The sequence below is a fragment of the Gavialis gangeticus genome, unplaced genomic scaffold (genome assembly GCF_001723915.1).
Source record: "Gavialis gangeticus isolate Ggan-Ray unplaced genomic scaffold, GavGan_comp1, whole genome shotgun sequence".
NCBI classification, from domain to species: domain Eukaryota; kingdom Metazoa; phylum Chordata; order Crocodylia; family Gavialidae; genus Gavialis; species Gavialis gangeticus.
Window position 1 is genome coordinate 32,981,743 of NW_017728995.1, and position 26,888 is coordinate 33,008,630.

At 49.4% G+C, this 26,888-nt stretch overlaps 1 protein-coding gene across 1 annotated transcript in view; it reads left to right on the top strand.

Moving 5' to 3' along the window:
- Positions 1–26,888, top strand: part of LPP (LIM domain containing preferred translocation partner in lipoma) — a 370,753-nt gene that overhangs the window by 248,388 nt on the left and 95,477 nt on the right. Inside the window, exon 6 of the mRNA XM_019503472.1 lies at positions 18,364–18,487. Within this exon, the coding sequence (XP_019359017.1) occupies positions 18,364–18,487 (124 nt within the window). The remainder of the gene's footprint in view (positions 1–18,363; positions 18,488–26,888) is intronic.

Genomic DNA, 26,888 nt, shown 5'->3' on the forward strand with positions numbered 1-26,888 from the left:
CCTGCTTCTCCAAGGACGGATGCTGGTACAGCTCCTCCACGCCACCCAGGCAGAGTGCCTCAAATCGAAGCTGGATAGATCCCCTGCAACGACTAATGGGGAGGGAAGCGTCTCCCCTTGCACTTGACCTTGGGCAGAGACAGCCGTGCCGTTCCTGGCAGCCGTGATGCAGGACCCACAATAAAACCATCAAATGACTCTGAGCTGCCGTCCCCGAAGAGGGAATTGGAGCCTGGTTCAAAGAGCCATCGAGAAGCGGGGTGGCAGGGAGCGCCGGAAGTCACATCTACTCCAACCCCCTTGCCTGGGGCAGGAGCATCCCTATCCAAACTGCCCTGGACAAACCCATCATCTAAACTCTACATAGGACGACCCTCAACCCTGACGCAGCACACACCGCCCAGCTGAACCTGCCGCAGGGAAAGCAGGGGGACCACGGCAGCCGATGCCCTGCGTCTAGATGATGTCGTCAAGAGGTCCTGGGCAGAGGGCTGCACCCTCCGCCACAGAAGAAGGTGAAAACTTCCCCCAGTCCATACCAATCGGACCATGGGGTAATATTTCTTCCTGGCCCCAAATAGGGCATCAATCCGATCCTGAACGGAGGGGCAAGACCCTCCAGCTTTGCTCCTGGTAGGAGCGTTGGCACAACCTGAAGTCCCCAGACTTGGCTCTAGCCAACATCCAGCGCCTCTGGGGAGGCTTAAAAACACCGTGATACATAGCAGAAAAAGGTGGGATGCAGGGCAGGAGCAACCAGCACGTGTCCTTAGTGCTTCTGTAGCTGGCTTCACCCTCCTTGCGTCTAGAGCCGTGTTATGAGCTCTTCTCGGTATTGCTGCCTGCATTCAGAAGGGGCTGGACACATTTTTGGAGGAAAGGGGCATCGGTCGCTGTTGAGCATGGCATTGAGGAGCACAGGCTCTGCATTGGAGTTTCCTGGACCTCAAATGCTGGAGGCTGCAAGAGCGAGAGGAACAGGGGGAAAACCCTGGCCAGACCCAGCTCAGTCTCCCTTCCAGCCTCTGCTCTGCGCCGCTGGACTTGGACTTGGTTTGACCCCATGGATATTAGCTCTGATGTTCTTATGCATGCATGTGCTGTGATTTTCATGCACCAGGAGAGCTCTGCAGCTCATTCACAGTTGTCAGGTGATGCTGTGAATATGCACAGTGCAAAATGATGGCTGATTCTCTCTTTGCATCCTCCCCTAAAGCATTTGGACTAGGAGAGAGCTGTATGGAGTAGGGGGTGGAGCATGGATGTGCATGTGGCAATAGGATGACATGGTCTCTTGGGGGCTTTAAGACAGCTGGATCATCCCAGCTGTTTTCTAGACAAATATTTGGACTCTGCCCAGCATCCCGCAGATGGGGTTTGGAGGAGGTGGGTCATACAGACTCTGGAAGGGATGCCCAGGCAAAGTGGGTTCCTGGAAATAAGCCTGGTCCAGGAGCAGAAACCCTGTGGTCTGAAATGCGAGATGCTGGTAGGAATAAATGGAGATTAGGGTGGAGAGAGAAGAGGTCCTTGGAGATGATAGCAAGGACTGAGCCCAAGAGTGCCATGCAAGTTGCATAAAATGAATTTACTTTGCAGAGGTAGGTGGTCTCCGTCGGCAGTGCCCACTTGGGACCTGGGCAGCCTCTTGCCTATTGGCTTCACCAGGCACACATTACTACAGAAGATGAGGGTGGTCAAGCACTGGGACATGCTGCCTAGGAATATCTGTCCTGGGAAACTTCCGAGACCAGGTTGGGCTGGTTTAGTCGGGGTTTGATTCTGCTGTGACCTGGGGACTGGACTGGATGTGACCTCCTGAGCTCACTTCCAGCCCTACTTCCCTACGATTCCTATGGTAAGATTGCATTTAGGCATCATAGTTAAACAGCTCAAACTTGGATTCAGACGGTGCTTTTTGAACAGGTTCTGCTTACCCAGCATGTCGCTCCACTGCGTGGATTGAGCTGGCGTGCTTTGCATATGGCTCCAGGATTGACACCGGTTTGCACCACCCAAGGGACTGGCCCTTCACTCTGCAGCCCAGTAGGTTTTCCCCCCGCCACCGACTCTGCCCACTTTCCCTGAGAGTGGCTCCATCATTAAACAGCACAGGGATTTTTATTTTTTTTTTTTGCTTCTCATTCCTGCTGCTGAACAAAACATAAAAGCGCTTCCCGGCTCCGGCGGTCCTTGTACTCCTCCAGAGCACTGCAGACAGCTTGTTCTCTCCTGCCACAGCCCTCGGCCTCTTCAGCGATAATTGCACACGCCGCAGCCTCCTTCTGCTCGCTCTGTTCCCTGCTAAGTACTGCTCGACCAATTAGCCAGATCAGTTCATCGGTTGCCCCGAAGGCCTGCGGGCAGCGTGCGCGGATGCATCTTGGTATGCGGAGGGGTGTTCGGACAGCGAAATGTAGATCTTGTTGAGCTGCCAGGTTTCGTCACTCTCTGCCGTGCCTCTTCCCGAGTCCTGACCTCCCCCAAGTCAGTCCCGGCTTTATTTAAAAGACTGAGCTTTCCTTGGGTGCTCACTTCTTCCCAGGGGCTGGGGCTTTCCTGCCAGCCGAGGCAGTAGCTGCACCCCTAGAAGTCACAGGTGAATCCCCGCTGCAAAGTTTCCCATTTGCTTTTGTAAAACCCCCACCGAGGGGCTGGGGTTGAACATGCCAAAGGACGGGAAACCCGGACACGGGACAATCTTGCTGGGGTGCCTCTTGGGACCTCAGTCCATTAGACAAGGCAGCATGCTTTCTGTCTGCAGGACTTCGTCTGCCCGCTGCTTTTATATTCAGCTGTGCAACAGGGCTTCAGTCAAGCTTAGAGATGGACATTCACCCCCACAGATGAATTCAGCTGTGCACCATTTGAATACCACATACCCCATGGGTCAGTGGGATTTGAAGATGGCTCAGGATGTGAATCTCCCTCCATTGCTCTCCAAGGGTTTGGTGTTGCGCGCTTTGACCTGGCTTTGCCCAAACCCCGTGCCAGGAGACTGGTGGTGCCAAGGGTAGCACTGGGCTAGGCTGCCATAGCAGCAGGGAGTTTCAGGGCCATCTCCTGGGGCTGCCCTGCTCCTTCTGCCCAGCTTGCTTCCCTGGCCTTGCATGGCTCACGGTATACCCCCACGTTCTACTTTTCCTCCTCTGTTCTTGCAATTTTTGTGCCCCATAAATGTTTTGGACCAGCAGGCATCTGCGTGCACTCACAGCTCACAACATGATGCTCCTAGTTCACCCCCTTTTAATTGCAAAACCAGCTAAAACTGCACGGGCCTGGTGCAAGGGCCTCGCAGAGCATGGTTTGGGAAGCGCCGCCCTAACTCATTCACCGTTTCTTTGATCCTAGCAGCGCAGATCCTTTCCATTACAGGAGCTTGTCACTTAGAGATACGAGCCAGGTGTTTCCGAACCGAGGCTCTCCTCACCTGCTTGCTCATGGTCTTATTGTATCTCATCAGTCTTCAACCTAGAGGTCCATCTTCATCTCTCTGCTGTGAACTCCACGCCGTGCATTCCCACCCCCGTCACTTCTCTTTCTGTCTTGCCGCAGTCACACTCGTGGTCCTGCCAGCCAGATGCTCCCTCATTTCCCTGTGTTGGAAAAAGGTTCATGCAAAGTCCTGGAGCATGCTGGCCATCCTGCAGAGATGCCCTCTCTTGTATTTGACCCTTCCAGCTATCTTCTATCCAAGGCTTCGAGGTGGAAATTCACCTCTCCGGGTCAATTCAACCATGCACCATTTAAATACCACGTACCCCCACGCCACCACTTAAATACCATGTACCCCCACCCCACGCTGGTTCAGGATGCTCCCACCAGCATCTTCAAAGGCTTTCCCACCAAAGTGTTGGGATTTGTGTGGCTTTTCCTTAAGAGCCGGGTCTCCCTGCTCGCTGTCGTCAAGCACCTAGAGCAGACTCCGGTAGCACGACGGCCTCACATCAGCGCTCCCGCGCAGCGTGGGTTGCATCCCAGTGAAACTGCCCACTGCATTTTGCTGTCGAGCATTAGCCCCCAGCTGCCCAAGTAGAGCCCGCATTTTGCAGCCCTTCATAGAGAAACCGTATGCCCTCTCCCAGCACTTTGCACGAGCGCCGCGGCCCGCGGCGAGCAGGAAGTTCACTGACCAGCGACAGCATTTGGAGGAACGCTTGAAGCTTTTTTCTGAATAATACTGAAGTTAACTGCCCTGCACTGTATCACCAGAAAATTATGACTTTGTTGAGAAATGTCTACCGCTGTGAGCCAAATTAGAGATCATTTCCATAAGTACATTGGACGAGATAAATGATAATCCTCACGACAGGCGTCTGGCCTGGACTCTGTCCCCCCCCTCCAGCTCAGCGCAGGGCTTGGCGCTGAAAATATTATTTCTGGTGATCCCGGGATAATGGATAGCGAAGCATGCGCGAGTCTGTGCCGCAGCGAAAGCTCTTTACGATATTGGAACTGAGCTCATCATGCGTGCGCGGACTGTGCGCTTTGATTCCAGCTCCCGGCCTTGAAATGCAGCCTCCAGACTCTCCATCTCAGCCCCAGATCTCATCGTAACCTGTTTGCCCTCCTCCTCCTCCACCTCCTCAGCGCTCCTCATCATTTCTCTCTCGCTCTGCCCATGGCAGGAACATTTAATGTAGTCACCTCTTTATTTAATGTCACTCTGACTTGGCCTGCGTGCTCTGCAGGAGTCGCGGCACAAGGTTCGCCTGGCCTGGCTCGGCTGTGAGCGGCTGCAGACTGCCATCGCCGGTCCAGACCGGGAAGCCCATTTGAACTCGGGGAAGAGTTGAGGTCCCATTTTACACCTTGCGTCAGGGCTGTAACTTATAGCCCCAGTGTCACTTCTGTGGGAGGCTATTAACCCCGCTCGCGTCTTCGAGAGCTTTCCCCACAGTGTTTGGATCATCTTTTCTTAAAAGCCTGGTCTCCCAGCTCGCTGCAGTCAGGTCTGAGCGATGCAGAAGCCTGCGGCTGTCAGTGCAGGGGATTTATCCTCAGCCCATCTCTCCCCAGTGAGACAGGCTGTTAATGAATAAATGAGTACATTTTTGCAACTGGGGCTTGGCAGGGTGTAAGGGAGCTGAGCAGGGGTTTAGATGGGGGTAGGAGCTCACCTTAACATTTCATTCATTGCACATGGTGGGAAGACTCATGGCTTTAAACACTCCTGCGGCTTCAGCCCTTGAAAGGTCCTCAGGAAATCCTGCAGCAGAGCTGTAAGTATGGTCTGAATAAGGGAGAAGGAGACTCGAAGCAAGACAGAGGTGAGAGCATGCGCTTGCACCTGGATTTACTTTAAGTTCGCGTGGCTTTGAGGCTTGGGGCCAATGTACCAAGCTAAGTCGTGGGAGCCAGGGAACCCCCACAGGGCAGCATCAGTTTACTCTTAGTCCTATTTAATTGGATTGTCTTCTCCTACAACTTCTCTGAAAAGCCAAAACCACAAGCAGAGATGGATTCAGCCTCACGGCACCCTTGCCCACAAGAGATCAGCATTAAAACGGTCTGATCCTTTTTTCTTCCCTCCCCACAAAACTTTTCTCCCTTTTTTTTTTTTTTTACATGAAAAATATATATTGTTGGATATTCTTGACTAGCTCCATTTATTATGCTGGAGGGGTAAGCAGAGACATGGAAACTTAAGGCATATTCACAGGTAATCTGGGTAGATGCCAGATGTCCTGATACCCTGAGCCTTGCTTTGGCCAGATCTGTCGCTGCCTCTCTTTTCTTAACCAGTTCCCACTGGAAGTCAGATGGAGGATGTCATGCTTGCCCCATGTCTCTTGTTCAAAGCTCCCCAGCAAAGATATGCTACAAAGGGTTGAAAAGGCCCTACCATGTCTGCCCTGGGATGCAAAGGAGGGTGCACTGCTATGTGAAAAACCAACCGAGCTCATAACCATTTCTGCGTGGGCTCTCATTTCTGATGAGGCAGGAGTGGAGTAATATTGGGATGGTGACATGCACAAGGTGGGGAAGCCTTCCTGTCCTCCGGAAAGCAAGGATTAGCTGAGCCCAGCAGGAATGCTCTTTGCCGCTGCGACACCTTTGTTCTGGTCAGGGTTGTTCCCATTCATCATCATTATTTGTCGAGTACAGAGTGTCCTGGGCATGCGGGGAGACAGGTGGCTGCCTTGAAGATTTAATAAAGAATGCAAAACTCAAGGGAGAGGATTGTCCCACTGAGGTCAATGAATAAGGACAATGGCTAACAATAGTGTCTTGCTTTCCGGCAGGGGTGGGTCGCCAGGGGCATGTAACCCAAGTGCTCCACTCTGCAGTGCCTCCCGGTGCAAATCAAGGTGCTGGTTTTGACCTAGTTAGTCCTACACCATGTGGGCCCTACATACCGAAGGGCCTGCCTCTTCCCTTACCCTTCATTGTGACCCCCGAATATTGAAAGGCGGATGAAGTAGTCCACGCTTACGCTGCTCAAAGCTCCCACCATGCTTTATGAAGATCATCGCCCTGCAAGTTATGCTACAAAGGGCATAACTTTCTTTTAGAGCAGCCTCCCGCAAGTGCCATCAACGGGCCAAGTCTACGTGGCAGAAGGACGCGGGGGGGTCATTCCCAGCCCTTGTTCCTCAGCTCTAGAGTTTCTTCCTTCTCGAGGCTGCCAGCTGGATGTTTTTTGATACCGATGATCTCATAAGGTCCCTTCTGGCCCTAAACGGCTGTGAATCTGTGATACCAGCCTCCGGCTTCTTTATTATCCCATCCAGGAAGAGCACAGACCTCAGCATGACGAAGGGCGCTTGCATCCAGAAGTTTGCAAAGAAGAATTTTTTCCGCCCGTTCGAGTTGGTCTAATAAAAGCCATCGGATTTACCCAACAAGAAGACCTTCAAATTTGGGCAGCGCCAGGCTGCCCCGTTGGTTCGGGAGGTCCTATTTCATGTTGACGCTCGAGTCGTTTTATGCTTTATGGATGAGCCTTTGTGGGGAAGGGTGACGTATGAATCAAGTCAAATAAAACACAGCACTTTCCAGTGGAGCGTCTCGGCACGTGTTGCAAGCATTGGCGTGTTCAGCATCGTAACTCGGGGCGAGGCGGCAAAGCAGTATCGCCCCGTCCGCAGCCCCAGGGAGCAGGCGCGGAGCAGTTCAGGAAGCTGCCGGGAGTGAAACCCCGGAGTCCTGTGTGCAACCACGAGGCTGTCCCTTTCTCCAGTACGAGCAACACTTTTACTGTAATATTTTTTTGCATGTTAATTAAGCAAAACACATAGTCTCTGTTTAAGTCAGTGGCGCCCTGAGAAGGGCGATGGCCCGTGATGCCCCTGACTCAAACTGAGACTGCACAAAGCGGGTTGAACCCGTTTGGTTAACCATTTGTTTGCTGCCGACATTTTCACACGAAAGAAAAACGAGATTGAAACCTGTCTTGTTGATGGAAAGTGATGTGATTTTAAAGTTTCTTTGTATATTAAAACAGAAACCCGATTTGCATACTTTAAGTATCTTTTCTAGCATATTCAGGCATCTGGCAAGCGGGCTATATATAAACTGTTAATACAGTATGAATGCAAGTTTCACATGCAAAATTAGTGTCTCTAAAAATGATGAGGTTTATTTCTCTTTTCAAACATGAGCCGTGCGCCATCGTGTCTGTTTTTGTTACCTGCCAAGGCATCGCAGCTGGAAGAGACTGTTTTTTAAGCGGGCAGTGGACCCAAACTGTGGCTCAGGTGGTGGCATTTATCTTGCAAACAGTCTCCTAACCCCAAATGGCTGGAGCTGACCACAGGCACATTCCCACGTCACTCGGGTCCACTTAAAAGCACCAGCACACTGAACCAGGCACCAAGGAAACCCAGTTTCTATCCTTGCTTCCACCACTAAGTTTGCAGAGCATGATATCACTCTGCCCTCGCTTTCTCCATCTGTAAAATGGGTTAGGTTGAACCTTTGTCCTTTTATTTTATGTCTGGGTGTAGAGATTTGGAGAAGGGAGTGTTCCCCTTTACAGTAGCCTTCCTGTCATCTCCCTGCTGGCTTCAGTGACACCGGTGTGCCCGAGTACAGCCCTGCTCCATCATCTCTTCAGGCAGAGCCTCTGCACCTTTAGCAGGACCCAGAGCCATGAAAGCAGGGGGCTCTGATGGTTCAAAAGCACCTTATAGCTTCATTAAGCAGCCTGGTGGCCAAGCTTTTGATTCCCTGGACATCCAGGGAGGCCCTGTCTGAAATGCAGACTTTAATCTACTCCTTTTAGTGGTGCTAATACCTTCATAGATTTCATAGACATTCGGGCTGGAAGGGACCCCAGAGGATCATCAAGTCCAGCCCCCTGCCCCAGGGGCAGGAATTCAGCAGGGGTCATAGGATCCCAGCAAGATAAACATCCAGATGTGTCTTGAAGGCATTCAAAGTGGGCTCTTGAACCACCTCCGGCGGCAGTCTATTCCAGACCGTGGGGACTCAGACAGTGAAGAAATTCTTCCTTATGTCCAGCCTGAATCAGTCTCGCAGTGGAGTTTGTGACCGTTCAATCTTGTCATCCCTTGGGGCGCTCTAGTGAACAGACGTTCCCCCAGATCCTGGTGGTCACCCCCGATAAATGTATAGGTGGCCGCCAGATCACCCTGAGCCTGCGCTTTTGCAGGCTAAAGAGCCCCATGGCTCTCAGCCTCTCATCGTAAGGTCTGTTTTCCTGACCTCTGATCATGCGCGTGGCTCTTCTCTGGACTCTCTCCAGCTTCTCCACATCCCTCTTGAATTGTGGGGCCCAAAACTGGATGTAGTACTCCAGCTGCGGCCTCACCAAGGCCAAGTACAAGGGGAGAGTGACATCCTGGGATTTGCTTGAGAAGCATCTATGGATGCAAGCCAGTGTTTTGTTCGCTTTACTAGCTGCAGCATCGCATTGCAGGCTCATGTTCATCCTGTGGTCAATGATGACCCCCAAGTCTCTTTCTTCTGTAGTGCTATCCAGCGTAGCACTGCTGAGCCTATAAGGATGCTGCAGGTTTTTCTTCCCAAGGTGGAGAACTTGGTTGATTAGTGCTTTGAGGCCTGGTACTGGAAGTCAAAGTGGTTAGGGGCTATGGCAGCATGGTTTCGGTGGCAGCTACCATTGGGCCTGTAGGGTCCCTTAGTCCCAAGGATGGTGTCCTTAGTCCCGGGGATACCACGTGACTTTAAGCCTAGGAGAAGTTTGCAGGGCAGGTTGCAAAAACAGTAAGCAAGAAAACATGAAACCTTGACATTCAGCATGGAGCTTCTTCTGTCTTTTTTTTTAAGGGGGATTGAAGTATCAGCATCTATTGCTCCTATAGCAAAGACTAATACAGCCAACCCTCAGCCCCCCATTTTACGTGGTTTAAGTCTTGAGAAATCCAACTGACATGTTGAACAACGTGGATTTAGACACCCACAACCAGTAGGGACAAAGGATGCATTATGCTAGCTTAGGTCTAGAAAGGAAAGTCAATGGAAAGCCAAGCACAGCATTTATATGCTGAGTCTCAGTGGCATGTGGTTTAAACTGCTTGTGTTTCCTCCATTAACAAGGCAGACTGCTACAATGAGAGGATTTGCACTTTTTTTTTTAATTAAGAATAGCCAGCTTTGCTCCCCCAAAAAAGTGCAGTGACATTCCTGCGATACTCAGACATGGCACACAACCCCAGCATTCAGCAAAAAAGGGTGACAGGCTATGGAAGTGGAACCTATTATTTAACACAGTCATGTTCGGAGCGGAGAGCGAGTGCCAAATATAAATATTTAGCGATTATCCAACCTCTGTATCATCCAGCAAAAACAGCCCAGCTGCTCCAGATCCAGCACATCAGCGAGGACACGTGGGATCGCAAGAACAGCCTATCGCAGAATAACACAGCATTCAAGGACAAAATAGTCATGTTCATTTATTACCATTTTTGTTGATTAATGGAACAGTTTGCCCTTATATAGTCATTTTTATCCTAGGATCTCGGAGACTTTTACAGACACCGATTAATTAGCAACCCTCTGCCAGGGGAATGGTACTAGAACTGCAGGAAGTCGGGCTGGAAAGGACCCCGCGAGGTCACCTAGTCCACCCCCCTGCCCGAAGGTAGCATCACACTGGTCCGGTGGATGTTCACATCAAAACTCCCATTCGTTTCAATAGTGAAATCCCCACGGCCTCAGTTGGAAGAAGCCCAGCCTCCAGCACCTGTATCTCTGGCACGACATGACCACATTGGTGCCACTCTCCTCAGCTCCAGCTGCAAGGGCATCTGGACCCCATGCCAGTGTCTTGAAGCTGTTTTTTTGTAGCAGCCACTGTCCATAGTTCTGCAGACATAAAAAATCATGGCCTTTGAGCCTAAAACTGGCCTCTCGATCTACCTTTAAGCATCTAAGTACTTTAAGCAAATGTGACCTGATCTTGTAAATGGGGTAACCAATTTAGGTCTCTTCTTGCAGAGTCCAACTTTAAGGTCCTGCTTTTTTTAGTTGCAGTCAGCATGCCCTGCTCTCCCTACATCCTTACCCCAAAACAAGGGAATATTTGACAGCCACCAACTGAGAACTAATACAAGGAAATACTCATTTCACACCATATGCAATTAGCTTGTGAAAGGCGTGGTCTCAAGGCATCACTGAAGCCAAGGCACCAGGTGCATTTGAAAAGGACTGAAATTTGAAGTGGAACATAAGAACACCCCGAGTTACAATTTGGGATAGATTAAAAAGAAACGGCATGGCCTTAGGAGCTGGGGAAGAGATATTGGCTCTCCTGGTGAGTCAGCATCTAGCAAACAGAGATCGAGGGCTGTATGTTATTCCTGGTGTCTGTTATTCCATAACCACCTCCATCACCGGTCCTCCCTTATATTTTTTGGCAGTGGTTGATACTAACCACAGCTGGAGGCAGGCTTGAAACTACATGGGCTGCTGGTTGCCCCCAGATGGCTATTTCTGTTTCTAAAACCTTTGCAAATAAAATCCTTGCAAAGGCTCGAGCAATCAGGATTCGTGGTCGAGGTGATATCTTTTATTAGAACAACTAGGTTTTTGCAAGAAAAATTCTTTGACTGCAAGCTTTCGGGCACCAACACCCTTCCTCAGGCATGGGAGAAAAGATTGCAAAAGTTTTCCTGGGTTGAAATGGAAGAGGTGCCCATGGGAATTGACTCAGCAGTAGGGCACGGGCTGACTCTGTTTGATATTACCGCATCTTTGATCTCATACAAAAAGTCACTTTTTTTGAGGGGACTCATGGGATTTCTTGCATGTCCAGAATAAACCCAGGGGTTTGTATATTCTCTTGACTTGTTACAGCAGCTAGACAAATCCACTTCTTTCCAAGGATCTCCACCTGGCTTGGAGACTCTTCAATAAAAGACCCAAGAAGATCTTCACGCAAGCCTTGACTGTAGGAAAGATCCATTGATTCTCTTGTTGAGGAGGCAGATCATTTGATATTTCTTTCTCGTGAGGCGCTCTTGAGAAATGTCTCACTTCTCGGCCTTTCCTTGTCCAAAAGGCTGGATGAGCATTACTGCCTCTAAAACTGGATTCTTTGTTACACCATTGAATAGAAAGGCCTTGATACGGTTGATCCAACTACTGAAAAAATTTGGGGTGTGTTTAGAGGAAAAGAAAGCTGCAAACTTTATGCAGCTGAAGGAAAAGAGGGGAAAAAATGAAAGGGAAAGTAAATATCAGTGAGAAATGTTTCTGGCTGCCTTTCAGTTCCAAATTGGGCTAATTCTGCCTTTTGAAAAGAAGATAATTTCCATGTTTCTTTAGTTGAGAACACATAATTGAAGTTATTTTCTCTCCAAAAGAAGAAACCTCTCGTGCATCATTTGCAAATGGACAGGGAAAATGAACATGTACAGTGCATCCTGAATGATGGAGTATTCATTACAATATCATTTTTTGATGTCTTTGCTGATTTCTGTACTGTGTTTCTTACCCAGGCGGGTGGAGTGGAGGGGAAGGAGGGTGTTGGATAATGAAGTGCACTAATCCCACGTCTACCCTGAGCTGAGTAGCCAGCAAATCAAAGGCAGATGATTATCAGCGAGGCCTGGAATGAAAGAGGCAAACCAAGGAACTGCTGAAGCGAACCATTGAGATGAAATGTTGACTTATTGTACCAAATAATTGTGTAGCGATTCCACACGACTGCTTCTCTTGACCTGGCTTTTTAGGAACTGAACTTTAATGAGGAAGACGAGCCAGATGTTGTTATTGCAGAGCGCTGAGAGTGGCGCAGACGTTGAACTCACTTCCTTTTGTTTATAGCACGGAGATATTTTCTACCACAGAGCCAAAAGCTAGCTGAAGTTTAACCCGTGGGATGCTGGCGTTTTTTATGGCATCCGAATAACAGTGGAGGGTAGCTTCTATCAAAATGCACGCGTGCATTTACACAGCCGTGTAGGAGCATCACTCTTGACATCGAGATCTCTTGGCACTTGCCAGCCGCAGCCAGGATCAAACTCAGATCCTACTGGTCCAAGAGCATAGCCCCAGGTATTGGAGCGAAAGGAGACTCAGCAGCAGTATTGAGCACTAGCCCTGACTTCCCATAAACTTTCAAGGGGAAAGTTGGTCATTGTTGATCATCATTCCCTTAAACTTTCAAGGGGAAAGTTGATCATCATTCCTTAAACTTTCAAGGGGAAAGTTGATCATCATTCCTTAAACTTTCAAGGGGAAAGTTGGTCATCATTCCCTTAAACTTTCAAGAGGAAAGTTGGTCATGGTTGATCATCATTCCCTTAAACTTTCAAGGGGAAAGTTGGTCATCATTCCCTTAAACTTTCAAGAGGAAAGTTGGTCATGGTTGATCAGCATTCCCTTAAACTTTCAAGGGGAATCTTTCATCATTGATCCTCATTTTTCCTCTTTAAGCCAGAGGGATAGAAGTGCCTGCATTGCAGACCTGCACAGACCTCCGACCCAAACCTTGCTTGGATCGAGTGGGTTACCTTGGCCTATGCAATGAGTCACTGGGGAGAGCTGGGGAACAGAGCCTGAAGGTTACTGAAGCAGCATAGACAGAAACCTGCATTTCTAGACAGCTCTGAGCAGCAGAGAGAAGGGAAAGAAAAAGGGCTACTTCGTAAGGAGAGAGAGAATTGGTGTTTTTACCCCTGACCTAACAAGGCAGGAGGAAGGAAATTATTCTGCTGAAACAGACCTTTCACATCAGAGTATTTCTGATGCAGAGTATTTCCCCCCCCCTTTCCCTATCCAACTTAACAGCCTGCATGCATGCAGCGTGCTCAGCCAGTGGTCAGCCAGTGTTTGCTAGGCAGTTCAGTGAAGGGTCCAGATCTTCTTAGCGATGCATAACCACCCAGGGTGGAAGTGGCGCATTGTCAGTAAAACAGTCAGTCGGTCAAAAACAAGCCCGAGTGCCCTTCCTAAGCATTTTTATTGGTGTTCTCAGAGCAACGTGGATGGCCAGCCCTGAAAGGTGCGTTTGCGGGGAGCACGCAGCATCTTTTCCTGGCATGCTTATTTCTTGCAAGATGAGAGCAAGCATATGTTTGCTTCTGAGTTCAGGCCAGCTTGTACCCAGTTTATATCTGGAAAAGTCAGGGGTTGATTCAAGAAGCAAACCCGGCCCCCATTTCTTGGCTTGCAGATCAGAGGACACGGGCAGGGAAAAGTAGCACGAGGGGGCTGAGGATCAAACCCTGCCCGCTGAGGAGCTTGGAGCCCAGCTCCAGAGCACTGTCTGCTACAGGGATGTGGAGGAAAGTCGGATCTGGACATAGTGCCAGTGGCAGGTGGGAAGGCCACTTTGTGCTCAAAGAAATTCAGCCTCGGGGGACCCCTGAGTCCGTTCCTTCGCATGGAGTCCAAGCAGCTCGGCCTTGAGCTCAGGTGAAGATGTGAGGCCACGGGACTTATTTTTAATGTCATTTTACCGCAGAAAGAGGAAGGACGGGTTTGTGGTTAAGGCACTGGAGTAAGACACACAAGGTCTGTACCCTGGGTTCATTCCTGTCTCTCCGCCACAGGCTCCCTGTGTGGCCCTGGGCAAGTCACTCTCTGGGCCCAAGTGGATGGGGGACAAGCACCATTAGCCATGCTTTCCCTATCTTGCCTGTTCGCAATGCAAGGCCTTCACGAAGGAGACTGTCTGCCTCTTCCTATACAAGAGGGGTCTTGTAGACACAAAAACTTAAGAACAGTGATATTCCAAGGGCAGCAATCGGTCCCTTAGCTTTCCTGTCTTCTCCTTCCCAAATGAAAGCCTGGGGAGGGGAGCATCCAGAAAGAGAAACGCGCACGATGGATGGAATATTATTTTAAGAGCTCTGGTTGCCTGATTGATTTCCAGAGCTAATAAATCCTTGGCTGTGCTCGCTGCATTGAAATATATGCCCAGGCAAGATTCATGATGTGCTCTCAGGAAAGGGAAGAGTGCGAAAAAATGGCCCGACCAAGATTAAGTGCTTTAAATTTGGCAGCTCTAATTGTTTTATTAATAAACCTTTTATAGGGTTACATTATTTATTACTTCTAATTAAACAGCTACCTACTAGATTTAAAAAAAGGAAAGAAGCAGTTGGGGAAATCGGGACAAGTGCTTGCTTCTCGAGCTCATTACTCATGTGAGAGTCGTAATGCCCGTGGAGTCGTGCTGGCCTGGCTCTCCGTGCGGGGAGGACGTCCCCCCATTACAGCAGAAGCCCCGTGCATCACTTAGCTCCATGTGGGTACAAAGTGTGGGACTCGTGCTCAGTCTGCATGGGACCGAACATCACTGTAGGTCCGGGGTCCTCTCTTTCCCACCCTCTGCAGACAGGTGACAACAGGAAAAGGTTTTATCATTCAGTCACAGACAGTGAGGGTTGAAAGGACCTCAGCGGGTTGCATCTAGTCCAACCCCCTGCTCCAAGGAGGACCAGCCCCAACTCCATCATCCCAGCTAAGGCTCTTAAAAATGTCCAAGGATGCAGACTGCACCACCTCTCTGGGTAACCTGTTGCAGGGCTTCACCACACTCCTGGTGAGAAAGTTTTTCCTAATATCCGTCTTCAACTTCCCCTGCTGCAGCTTGAGCCCATTGCTCCTTCTATCATCTGCCCCCACTGAGACCAGCCCAGCTCCCTCCTCTTTGCAGCCCCCCTGCAGGCAGGTGAAAGCTGCTATTCAATCCCCCTCGGTCTTCTCTTCTGCAGACTCAATCAGCCCATTTCCCTCAGCCTCTCCTCACCAGTCCTGTCCTCCAGCCCCACAACCATTTTCATTGCCCTCCGCGGACTCTCCCCAGTTTGTCCACATCTTTCTGTCTTCCCCCCTCCCCATTTTTCCTTGAAGCATCCTTGAAATACAGATGACCCTCCAGCCCAGTGCAAGCTAGTGGTTGGCGTCAGGGCTCTTTTAAATGAAAGCTTTTGGTTTGTTTCTTGCATGTCCCTCCCCTGCATTTGGTAGTGGTTTTTGTTTGGGGAATTAATTTCCTGCCTCCCGGGAAGACTGTCTGGCGCCTGGAGTGAAGAGGGCGGATGCAGAGCGATCGAGGGGAGAGCCAGGCTTCATGCAGCAGTGCCCAGCCTTTCTGCCCGTGGGTTGGATGAGTAGGGTGGAATTGGTCCGCAGGTCAGATCCAATGCATGGGCCACATCCAGGACATGGGACTGGGCCCACTCTAGCATGCAGCATTGGACTGGCTGGGGGCTGATCCAGCCAGTGTCCCCAGTCCAGCGTGCAGGACTAGCCTGGCATATAGCAGGGCCATGTCATGTGGCCCACGGGACTTAGAAATTTCGCGTGGAGGAGCAGTGTCGGGGTTAATTGCCACTTTCCCTGCTGCCGAATTCCCAGACCCAAGGCGAGCCACGTAGGCTGGGTGACACGGCTCCACGGGCTGGACGTGACCTGCAGGCCAGAGGCTGATCACCGCTGCTCTAACACCCGAGATCCTTCTGGGTGTTATTTCACACTTCTTTACCTGGAATGACCGAGCAATATTTAGGAGAAGTCTTACGTAGAGTTTAGACGATGACTTTGTCCAGGATGGTTTGGCCAGGGCTGATCCTGCCCCAGGCATGGGTTGGACTAGATGAGGTCCCCTCCAGCCCCGCTTTATGGAGGTGCTACTGCCTACATCTACACCAGAGACAACTGACCCCCAGAAAGGGCGAGAAAGACCAAACCTAGGCTTGTCAGGAGAAACGGGATAGGAATATTTAAGTTTGATGCAACGGGGAATATAGTCCCTTGCTAGAGCAGTCAAAAATGTTCCGTTTTTTTGATTATTTTGAGGAGAATAAAGCACGTGTTTTTCATTTCATGGGCAGTTTTCGGTGGCTTTTTTCTTTCTACTGAGATTTCATTAGAAACATATCAGCTTTGGGCTTTTTTTTTTCCATGAAAATCCCCCAAATTGACAAAGCTCGAATTTTTCTCATGCACTTTTCGAATGCAGTCAACTATTTTTTGTTGGGAAAAACATGTTCATGTAATGCTTTCCACTGTTTCCACTCCCGAAATGGCCGGTGTGGGGTTGGGTTTGCATCCTTGTTTTACCAACCTCCGAGATAATTGGTTCAAACTTTTGTTCCAGCGGGATCTCATTCACTCCAAAGGAAAAAACAATAATCACAATGAAGACAATGATCTTTACTAGAGAGGCTCTCGGCAGGAAGGCTTTTTTCCTAGAGAATCAGCCCACGTTTTTTAAATTCAAGATGGGAACAGATTAACTCAATCACCGAATGTACCTTGTCTAATGATTCCTCACCTGTTTGTGCGGCTGCTTGCGGACGCTGATTTATTCATATCACACAACTGTTTAATTCTTGGTTGCCATCCTTGGTTGCAGAAAGAGGCTTAATAATATACCTAGGTGGAAATCAAGAAAAACAATCGATCGGAGCATACTGGCATGGCTTATTGAAGTATGAGCATGCCCATAACGGAGAAACAGCCTATACCCAATGACGAACCAAGTTTGTTCCTTTGACTTCCATAATCTTTAGTTTTCAGAGCGTGTGTACTCGGCCCTGATAAAGCCCCCGCGGTTGGTAATGCTTTTTTTGAATTCCTCTCCCTGTGCAATTTGGAGCGCGGTGTCTCTGGGTGATGGAAATGTCAGCGCTGAGCACAGGTCTAAGGACTCCTCCGGGCACGATCGATGTCTAGTTTGCAGTGTCCCTCTTGCCCGAAGGAAGAGTCAGTGCATTTCAGGCAGTTCTTCTGGCATGCTGTGGAGTTGCTGCATTTTATTGGCTCGAAGTAATTCATCATATCAGCAGCGAGATTTTCCAGGCTCTGAAGTTAAATGCGCATCATAAGGGCAAGCAAAATGTTGTTTGCCGGTGATACTGCCATTCACCCGCGCTGACAGAGACATGATGTATAGGAAAAGGTGTGATGTTTGCCGCTAGACTAATGTTTCTAAGGTCTGGATCTGAATATAAATCCCCGATGAAAGCAGCAATTAACCAACTAAGTCACTGACTTTAAGGAACTTACTTTATTGCATGAGCGAGTTGATTCTTGCGGGCGAGTTATGCAAGGAAACCGAACATGCTAGCAAATGTTATCTCAGTGTTTTGTAATGCTGAAAGGACCTGATGTTTAACTAGCACTACAGCCCTCCCAGAAGTAATTCCCCATTTCTCAAGACGTGTCCAGATTTTATATGACTCCCAGTGAGATGGCTCCTCCGAAAATATTGCTGCTATTTCACACCAGCTCTTAATCCATAAAGGCCGAGTGTTCGCGGGCTTGTTTCTAGGGACTCATTTGTGTCTCTGGTCTTAAAATTAATGTGACTCTTGATGTCGCTGCCAGGGTTTTCTTTGATCAGGGCATGGCTGTGCAAAAGCTGTACCGGAGACTGCTGCCCGGGCGTATCTGCTCATCAGAACAAGACTGATCCTTCTGGCCCGTACCGCAGCGTTGCATCCAGCCTACCTTTATATCGTTCAAATTACCAGCCCTTTCACCCATACCCTCAGAAGCCAATCCTAAAGCCGCACACTTTTGCTATGAAATGCTGTTCAGATGACCTTATCCCCAAAATAAATTGGCTCCTTTGTTTTTTGGTCTCAGAGTGGTGTGCCCTAAGCCTGGCAGCTTGGGATAGACCCATAACCTTTTGGGGTTACTCTCAAAAGTTGTCTTGGGCCCCTAATCACTAGCCACGTTTATATTGCTGCTAGCGTGCCAGCCTGCCTCACTCAAAGTGAGTATATTGTGCTTTATTAGCGTTTGGAAGAGACACGTTTTCATTTTATTCAGGGGGACGTGTAGTCATCCAAAGACTTTGGTAGAAAAAAATAGCAACCAAGAGTGATCTTTAAAGTGAGACGCTATCGTACTTTGAGGCGTAGGTTATGCCCACCCAGAGACCTCATGCGATGCATGTTCTTCTCTTCCCAGGGCGGGTACCCTGGTTCTGGCCCAGCGTCAAATGCTCCTGTCTTCAGACCAGAGGATGAGCTGGAGCACCTGACCAAGAAGATGCTGTACGACATGGAGAACCCTCCCTCGGATGACTACTTTGGTAAGTGCCACATCACACTCAATAAATCTCACGGTGCCCCTTTACATATTTGCCAAGGTCCATCCTGGGGAGATGTGACAAGTGAGTGCAGTGTAACGGCGACGGGGTTTGTCATGATGGATTCGTTCAGCACGCTTGGGCTGGAAGTGTAATCATCCGTAGGAATCCCTCTGTAATTTCAGCATAAATCTGATGCTTGCTCGCTGTGTGTTTTAAGTCTTAGCAATGATAAAGTGGAATTGTTCAGTGCCTGATTCATTGTAATGCCCTCTACCAGCTGCCTCGATAGGTATTGGTCCAACTCCATAGGGGCTCGTTCTGATTTCACATATGTTAGGCACCAGTCAGATTGTGCTGACTCTACACAGGTGTACGTGAGATGAGCAGGGTCCTGCAGCCTTCAAAGGGAGCTACACCAGAGCAGGATGTGGCCCATTGCAGCTGCACCATTCTGGCTGGACAGGAACATCAGGCTCAGAGGGTAGTAGGCAATGCCTCTGTCTAGTTGGCAGCCAGTATCAAGTGGAGTGTCCCGGGGTTGGTCCTGGGCCGGTTTTGTTCAATGTCTTTGTCAACGACCTGGAAGATGGGATGGATGCACCCTTAGCAAGTCTGCAGATGACACTGAGCTGCGGGGAGTAGTAGATATGCTGGAGGGTCAGGCTAGGATTCAGAGACACCTTGACGCATTGGAGGTTTGGGCCAAAAGAAATCTCCTGAGGTTCAACAAGGACAAGTGCAAAGTCCTGCATTTAGGACAGAGCAATCCCCTGCACTGGTGCAGACTGCAGGTGACTGGCTAGGCAGCAGCTCTGCAGAAAAGGCCCTGGGGGGACAGGGGACAAGCAGCTGGACAGGAGCCATCAGTGTGCCCTTGGTGCCAAGAAGGTGACCGTCATCATGACCTGCATTGGGAGGAGCGTTGCAGTGGATTAAGGGCAGTGATTCTTCCCCTCTATTCAGCACTGGGGAGGCCACATCTGGAGTCCTGTGTCCAGCTGTGGGCCCCCCACTGCAGAAAGGATGTCGACACATTGGAGAGAGTCCAATGAAATTGGTTGTGGGGCTGGGGGACAGGACTAGGGAGGAGAGGCTGAGGGACCTGAGCTGATGTAGTCTGCAGAAGGGAAGACCAAGGGAGATTGAATAGCAGCCTTCACCTCCCTGCAGGGGGGCTGTAAAGAGGATGGAGCTGGACTGGTCTCAGTGGGGGCAGATGACAGAAGGAGCAATGGGCTCAAGCTGCAGCAAGGGAAGTTGAGGTTGGATATTAGTAAAAACTCTCTCACGAGGGTGGTGAAGCACTGGAACAGGTTACCCAGAGCGCTGGTGTCGTCTCCATATTTGGAGGTTTTGAAGACCCGGGGAGACAAAGCCTTGGCTGGGATGGTGTAGTTGGGGCTGGTCCTGCTTGGAGCAGGGGGTTGCGCTAGATGTGAGGTCCTTTCCCACCCTCATTTTCTATTATACGATGACACTAGGATCCACGTCATCCTGAGGTCCTGAAATCTGATTGATGTCCCCAACCTGAGTTCGAAAGGAAGCAAGTCCCAAAGAGCTCTGCTGTTTTTTGGAAACACCACTAACTGGCAGGAATGATGATTAGCACACAGCCCTCTGTTCTGCCGAATCCTTCCTCAGTTGTGTTCAGCCTGTTATACTGTGTTAATGACCTGAGAAAAAGCAGCCTTGGCTAATTATGTCTCAGAAGGGGAAAAAGAGAAGGATGATCCTGGGACACAACCCTGATCTCTAGCTGGAGGAGGACGTCTTGTCCTTAAACTTAAAAACTCCCTTCTCCTCTTTCATGTGGGAAGGACATTGCTCTGGGTCAGGACTTGATGCGTTTTGAGGCAGGTGCTGACTGAGCTGCACCCTGTGTCTGGATGAAAGCAGCTATCCACCCCGGCTGGTGGATTGAGCCAGCGTTAAACTCACGGAGGGCAGGGAGGTGGTGGGGATTTGAGTGTGGGAGTGGAAAGAAAAGCCCTTGCAATGGTTCATGGTTAACTGTCCAAACCATTATTTCTGCCTTTGCATCTGCTCTCCATTTCTTTAACGTAGTCCCCTGGACTCCACAAGTTGAAGCATCATGTGGCGCATGGATCAAATGATAAGGAAAAGGACAAATGGGCAGAGACGTCGACTCTGATTTGCATTAAATATCGTCCGCCCAAGGTCTAAGTGCCGTGGTAATTGTAGCATACCCGATATCTGTCAGCTAATCGCTTTATTAGCTTGAATTTAGAAAACTGGATTTCAGCGTATTCAAAGTTGGTTAAGAGCAGATCAGTCTTGAATCGAGGAATCTAATTAACCTTGCTGGAAAGCTTCAAGGCGTTCTATTAAGTCATGAAAATAATTTGTCCCGATAATTACATTTGAACTGTCAGGCTGCAGAAAGGTCATCTTCTTTGGTCCGTCAGCACTTTGCCTCTTCCTGCTAGAGAGTGTCCCTTTCTGTGCCTGCGATTTCCATCAAGCCGCGCACGCTGTTTCCAGATACTCTGCGACACAGCTGATGTTCTCGGTAGCATTGGCAAGCCGGTTACTTGGCCAGTCAAATATTGTCAATTGACCACATATTTTCTGACCTGTCAAAGATTATAGCCATTTTACCAAAAAAAACCTATTTTTTTTTGTAGCTTTGTTGATAGAAATATGATTTTTATTTTTTTAAATATATTTCTGAGCCTATTGTCTGGACCTATTGGCATTTTTTTTTCAATTTTTGACTGATGCTTGACTGCTCAATTGACCGAACTTTATGTGACTGGTCAAATACCCAACCCTAGTGCTGAGGCATGGGAGGCCCTGAAGTCCTGTCTCCTCTTAACCCTGGAAACCTCTGGAAGAGTCCCTTAGAGACTGATCAGATGAGTTCAGAAACAGGGCAGCCTGCCATCCCATTGGCTCTTGTTTTCACCTGTCTGCACTACTGTAGCTTCACTTGATGGAGATTACTCAGGATGGTTTCAGGTGTAAGGGTTCAAGCCAATCAACATTCAAAAAGGGAATTTGCTGAGCCCAGGGGATCAAAGTCATGGCAGCGTTCATGGGCAGATGAGGTTCTTTGGGTAAATCTGATCTATTTTATAATATTACATGTGTATGTGTGTGTCTATATATCTACACACACACACACACACACACACACACACACACACACACACACACACACACACACACACACACACACTTCAAATAGTTGGAAAAGTTCTTTGCAGAGTTCATGACATTTTCCCCTGGAGGCCAGGGGCTAGGGGTGGGGTAAAAGGAAGAAGATCTGAAGACTCACTTACGCAAGAGTCACCAGATCATGCTCTGGCCTCTGTTGTATGTCTTGGGCAACCATCATTTGGGGATTTAACCCCTGAGATCTCTTCTAGCCTCCATGGTCTCTGTCTGCAGATGTGGAAATATCATTGTGAGCAGGAAGGAATTGGCCAAATGTATTGCAGTCCGCGCGCGGTCCCCATGCTGGATAGCACATTAGGTGCCGTTACATTAGGTGTTCTCACAGCAAAGTATCTGAGCATTTACAAATCTTGAATGATTTATCATTTTACAGCTGGGTGGAGAGACCTGGGATCTGATCCCGATCTTGAAATCAGTGGCAAAACTCCTTTTCGTTTCCGGGTGTTAGGAACCAGCCCTATGGGCCTCACCCCAAATACCACAGGAGGTCAGTGGTGAAGCTGGAAACGGAACAAAAGTTTCCAAAGTCCAAGGCTAATGCCCTAAGTACTGACTCCGGGAACAACCTGACATCAGAAATGACCTCTCACTGGATCCCTTTGAATGAGGGAGGATCTTGCATACAGGCTGTTCGGGTAAAGGGGGGTCTTTTCACTCCCTTCAGAAACACGGTTCTCCCTGGGGCTGAGAGCAGATTTGATCCTTTAGAGGAAAAAAACGAAGAATCATTCCTTGCTTGAAATGCAAGGGGTTGGGCTTGATTGAATTGACAGAGTTGGCATTTTGACCAAAAAAAGGGAGGCCTACCTCATTTTTGCAAGGGGTCTTTCATGGCCACGGGTGAGCTGAACCTCTGCTTTCTGTCTCATGTAAAGAAGGCGACCCTTCAGGTATTTCCTAGCATTGCTGGATGCAGCCCCTGCTTGAGACGAGGCACTGTAAAGCACAAAAACCCATGCAAACAGCTCATGGAAATGAGTCTGACAGATTCACAGCCGGCGGAGATGGAGAGAGCTATTATACTGGCCGGTCCACCAGGCAGGATTGTTTCTTCAGGATATTACACCCTCGTGTGCGTTTAAGTTATCCGAGGGGCGATGCATCCTAGAGTTTTAAAATCCCCCCGTTTTCTGCAATGAGCTTCTGCCGCAGTCTAAGGGAATGCCTCTAAGAGAGGCCCTGACTTTCTCATTATCCAGGTGGGCTGTTCATTTATTTCATCCTAGTTAATAGAAGAAGGGGAAAAAAAACCCAAACCCTCCCCATTTGAATGCATACCAGCTCCCGTAAGAAGCTTTTAAGCCGATTATTAAAAGCATGTGTTTCTTTACATGCTAATTATGCCTCGTTATGTGGTGTGTCAACACGGCTTTTGTTTAAAGTTACAGTTACGGTGCAGCGCGGCGTGCGTTCTCAGCTGAGCAACATCTGGGGCAGAAAATGGTAGGTTTTATGTGCCGTGACTGATAAGCTGACAGTCGCTTTCTGTTACATGATCAATCACGATGGCAGGAGGAAAAGAAAGGGAATGGAGACACCACCATAGCGGGCAAGGTGAGGTATTTTCCCTTCCATACAAGCTGTGTCCCAAGGCTTTTGACAGTTAGTGCAGGTGCAGAAGTAACGTCCCCTTCCAGCATGTGCAAATACAAGTAGCGTACGTGCAAATGATTAGGCACAGGCCGCCGAGAAAAGAAGATGCACATTGCTCACAGGAGCTGAGCGGGAAGCATTAGCTAGAGAGGGCTGCACTGCTGAGACAGCCTGACAGGCCTGCAGAGCAGGCGGCTTGTCTCCAGGACTGGTGAAGTGTTGCAATGGGGCAGAGAAAATCAGCAGACACCCCTCGGCGAGGGGTATTGTGTGTGCTAAGCCAGGCCAGTCAGCTACAGCCCTCCCAGGTGTCCACGTGGCCGGTTTCACCCCATGGAAATTCTCCGTTGCCTTGTCCACGCCAGGGCTTTAGACTGTGTTAGCGATTGCAAAAGAAAACCGAGGGGGATTGAATAGCAGCCTTCAGCTCCCTGCAGGGGGGCTGCAAAGAGGATGGAGCTGGACTGGTCTCAGTGGGGGCAGATGGCAGAAGGAGCAATGGGCTCAAGCTGCAGCAAGGGAAGTTGAGGCTGGATATTAGGAAAAACTGTCTCACGAGGAGGGTGGTGAAGCACTGGAACAGGTTACCCAGAGAGGTGGTGCAATCTCCATCCTTGCAGGTGTTGAAGACGCGAGTAGACAAAGCCTTGTCTGGGATGATGGAGTTGGGGCTGGTCCTGCTTGGAGCAGGGGGTTGGACTGGATGTGACCCCCTGAGGTCTCTGCCAACCCTCATTTTCTGTGATTCTGTGAAAAGCACCACTTATAAATCCTCATCTAGACAAAACCACTGAGACGGGGAGGAAACAAGAGAGATTCATGGAGCTGAATTCATCAGGAATTGGGCCGTGGAAGGGAGCGAGCGCTGTTCGAAGAGGGTTGGGAGGGGGCTGGAAATGAAGTTGCCCCCTTCTTTGTCAAACGCGGATTGCTGCAAACAGCCGGGTGAGAATAAAAGAGGAGGCAGGTTCAGATATCAGCCCCGCTGTCTTCACAGCTCCCCTTTCACGTTTTGTGAGTGCCTTTTGGCAAGTCGCAGCTAAGCGGCCAGTCATTCTGGCTTGCTTGAAGTGAGAAATACCGGGTGAGTCACGCCGCCCCTGCACAGCGCCTGTTGCCTCGTGAAACCCAGGCGAGGTGTTGGTGGTGCAGCACTCCTGCCGACTGAGGCATCTTAGGATGGAAAGTGTGGCCACCACGGGCCTGAGATGACAACCTGGGGCAGGCAGGCCGGCAACGGAGCGGCTTGTTGTGTCACCTGCAGTCAAAGCTGCCTTTCCCACAAGCTTAGCCCCATTCTGCATTACAATAGCTATGGGGCCATCGGTAATTTTTGGAGAGCGTCAAGAGAGGCTCTGCTTCACAAGGGCTCGTCTGTATTTCTAGGGGCATGGTTGATAGCCACCGAACTACTCTGCTTTGGTGGCTGTCAACTTGGGGGGCAGAGTCAGACCCCTAGAAATACATGCTCTAAAGCAGGGGTCACGTCACCAAACCACTCTGGTTTGGTGACGTGACCCCTGATTTATGCCATGAAGGAGAGGAGAGGCAGGGCCCACTGATGCTCCAGCACTTACCTTTCTCTTCCCGGTGGCATCTCATCTGCTCCTTCCTTTGGTGCCTCCTCTGAGCACACCGGTGTTCATTATTGTTCCCATGCTGGCCAGACAAGGGCCAGAGAGGCCAAGTTTGGACCCAGATTGGCTCCAAATTCAGGGAGATTTGGACTTCCAGCGTCAGTTCAACTTATAACATGCTTGAACCAAGAGATGTGGGGATTGGCATCATGCTGAAGTGGACCTGTTGGCAACTGTGCCAATGACGGTACGGCAGGAGCAGTCTCTGCGGTGCCATGGCTTCACTCACCCTGCCTCAGTTTCCTCAGGGGTCTTTAATACCCTTGTATCAGGGCTTTCAGGATCTGTCTCTCTAGTCACCACTATGCATCCAGGATTTCAACCCCAGTCCTTCGTGCCCTTCAGAGAGGGTCATGGTAGGCAGCCGTCTTGCTAAACCCAACCCACTGGGGCTCTGAGATCCAACTCCAAGGATGTCTCCAGAGGAAAAAGGGTCTCTTGCATCCCCCAAGGTCTGTTTTTTTTTCCTTTTCTCTGACAAGCATGGACTCACGGGGCTCTTCTTTGCTGGGACTCCTCTGCTGCTATTCCACAGCTCCAGTTGAGCACTCTCACCCTTTCCAGGCATCTTATGACCCCCGTCCACCTGTCTCAGGACCACCAGGCCTATAGCCAAAAAGGATCTTGTAGGAAGAGAGCTGATGGGTCATAGGCAAGGCTGAGCCATCCTCCCCTGAAAGAATGCAATAGTTGGGTGCCGGATAGTGCCTCAGAGAGACTAGGGCCAAACTGATCAGAAGGGCTCACTCACTGTAGCTGGGTTTTTGAGGGTCCCACATGAGGGTCCTAAAGACGCCCAACTCTTTGACCACCCCAACCTCTTAGTGACATCTCACGTTGAACGCCCAACAATCGAGCTTGGCTCACAGCCCAGCTGGGGTATAAGACACAAGAGCAGAGGAGCACCTGAGAGCAAAGAGACCATGCTTGCCAAGCATGGGGAAGGCTGGAGGAAAGAGAGGGAAGGGGTGTGAGATGCAAAGCTGATTTCAAGACTGGTTCAGCCTTAGAAAGCCATTTAAATGAACCCTTGAAGTCAGCTTCACTTTGCTGTCAATAAGAGCTGGATTCTTGTCTACGGCATGCGCGCTCCGTTTTCAAGCCCAATTTTGCACCGCATTTGTGTGCACGTATGACCAACCCGAATAACAAGGGAAGTGCCCTCCAACACGTGCCCTCCATCTCGCCCAGGCTGCAGACGGCAGGATATTGCCTGGTGAGTTTTTCTGAAGCGCCGTCGCTTGCTTTCTAGGCCAGCACAGCTGTAAAAAAGCTATCTGAATCTGACAGCAAAAGCAAAATTGCCACCTCAGTTCTGATTCCATAATTGTTATTGTGGGTGACAAAAATGTCAACTGAAGCAGGAAGTTTTGTTTGTAAAGCCCTGGTTTCACTGGAATCACTGGCAGTCAGCACAATCTTATTTTCACTTGGAAGTGGAACTAATTTGATACAGAAGTGACTTAATGGAGAATAAGTACAGAGCATTAGGCTGTCTTTGCTACAGGGAAGCTCCCCTGGCCACCCGTTTGTGGTAGAAACGAGGTGGAGCGGAGAGCAGAAGCGGAAGCGTCTTTTGTCTTGGCTCTCGGTGGATGAAAGATGATTTTCTGATGTCTGCTGAAATGAAATATCAAGGAAGCCATTCTCTTATGCTACATCCGAACTGATATAATCATATGAAAACTTAATCATCCGGGAAAATGATTTACTATTTGTATTGCACAAATGGGCAAAATGTGGAAGGTGCTGTACAAACAGCAAGACGTGGGACATGTTGCAGAGAAAGTACAGACTGTGAGGGGGATAGCTGTGAAGGACCAGATACACCCCAGGGAATTATGCACAGAAAAAAATCAAAATTTTGCACGGAAAAATTCAAAATTATGCAAAAGTAATTACTTTTAATTTTTTTCACAAATTAAACTAAATATAACACTCTTTGAACCTTCTTTAGAAATATGTGCAGGTAC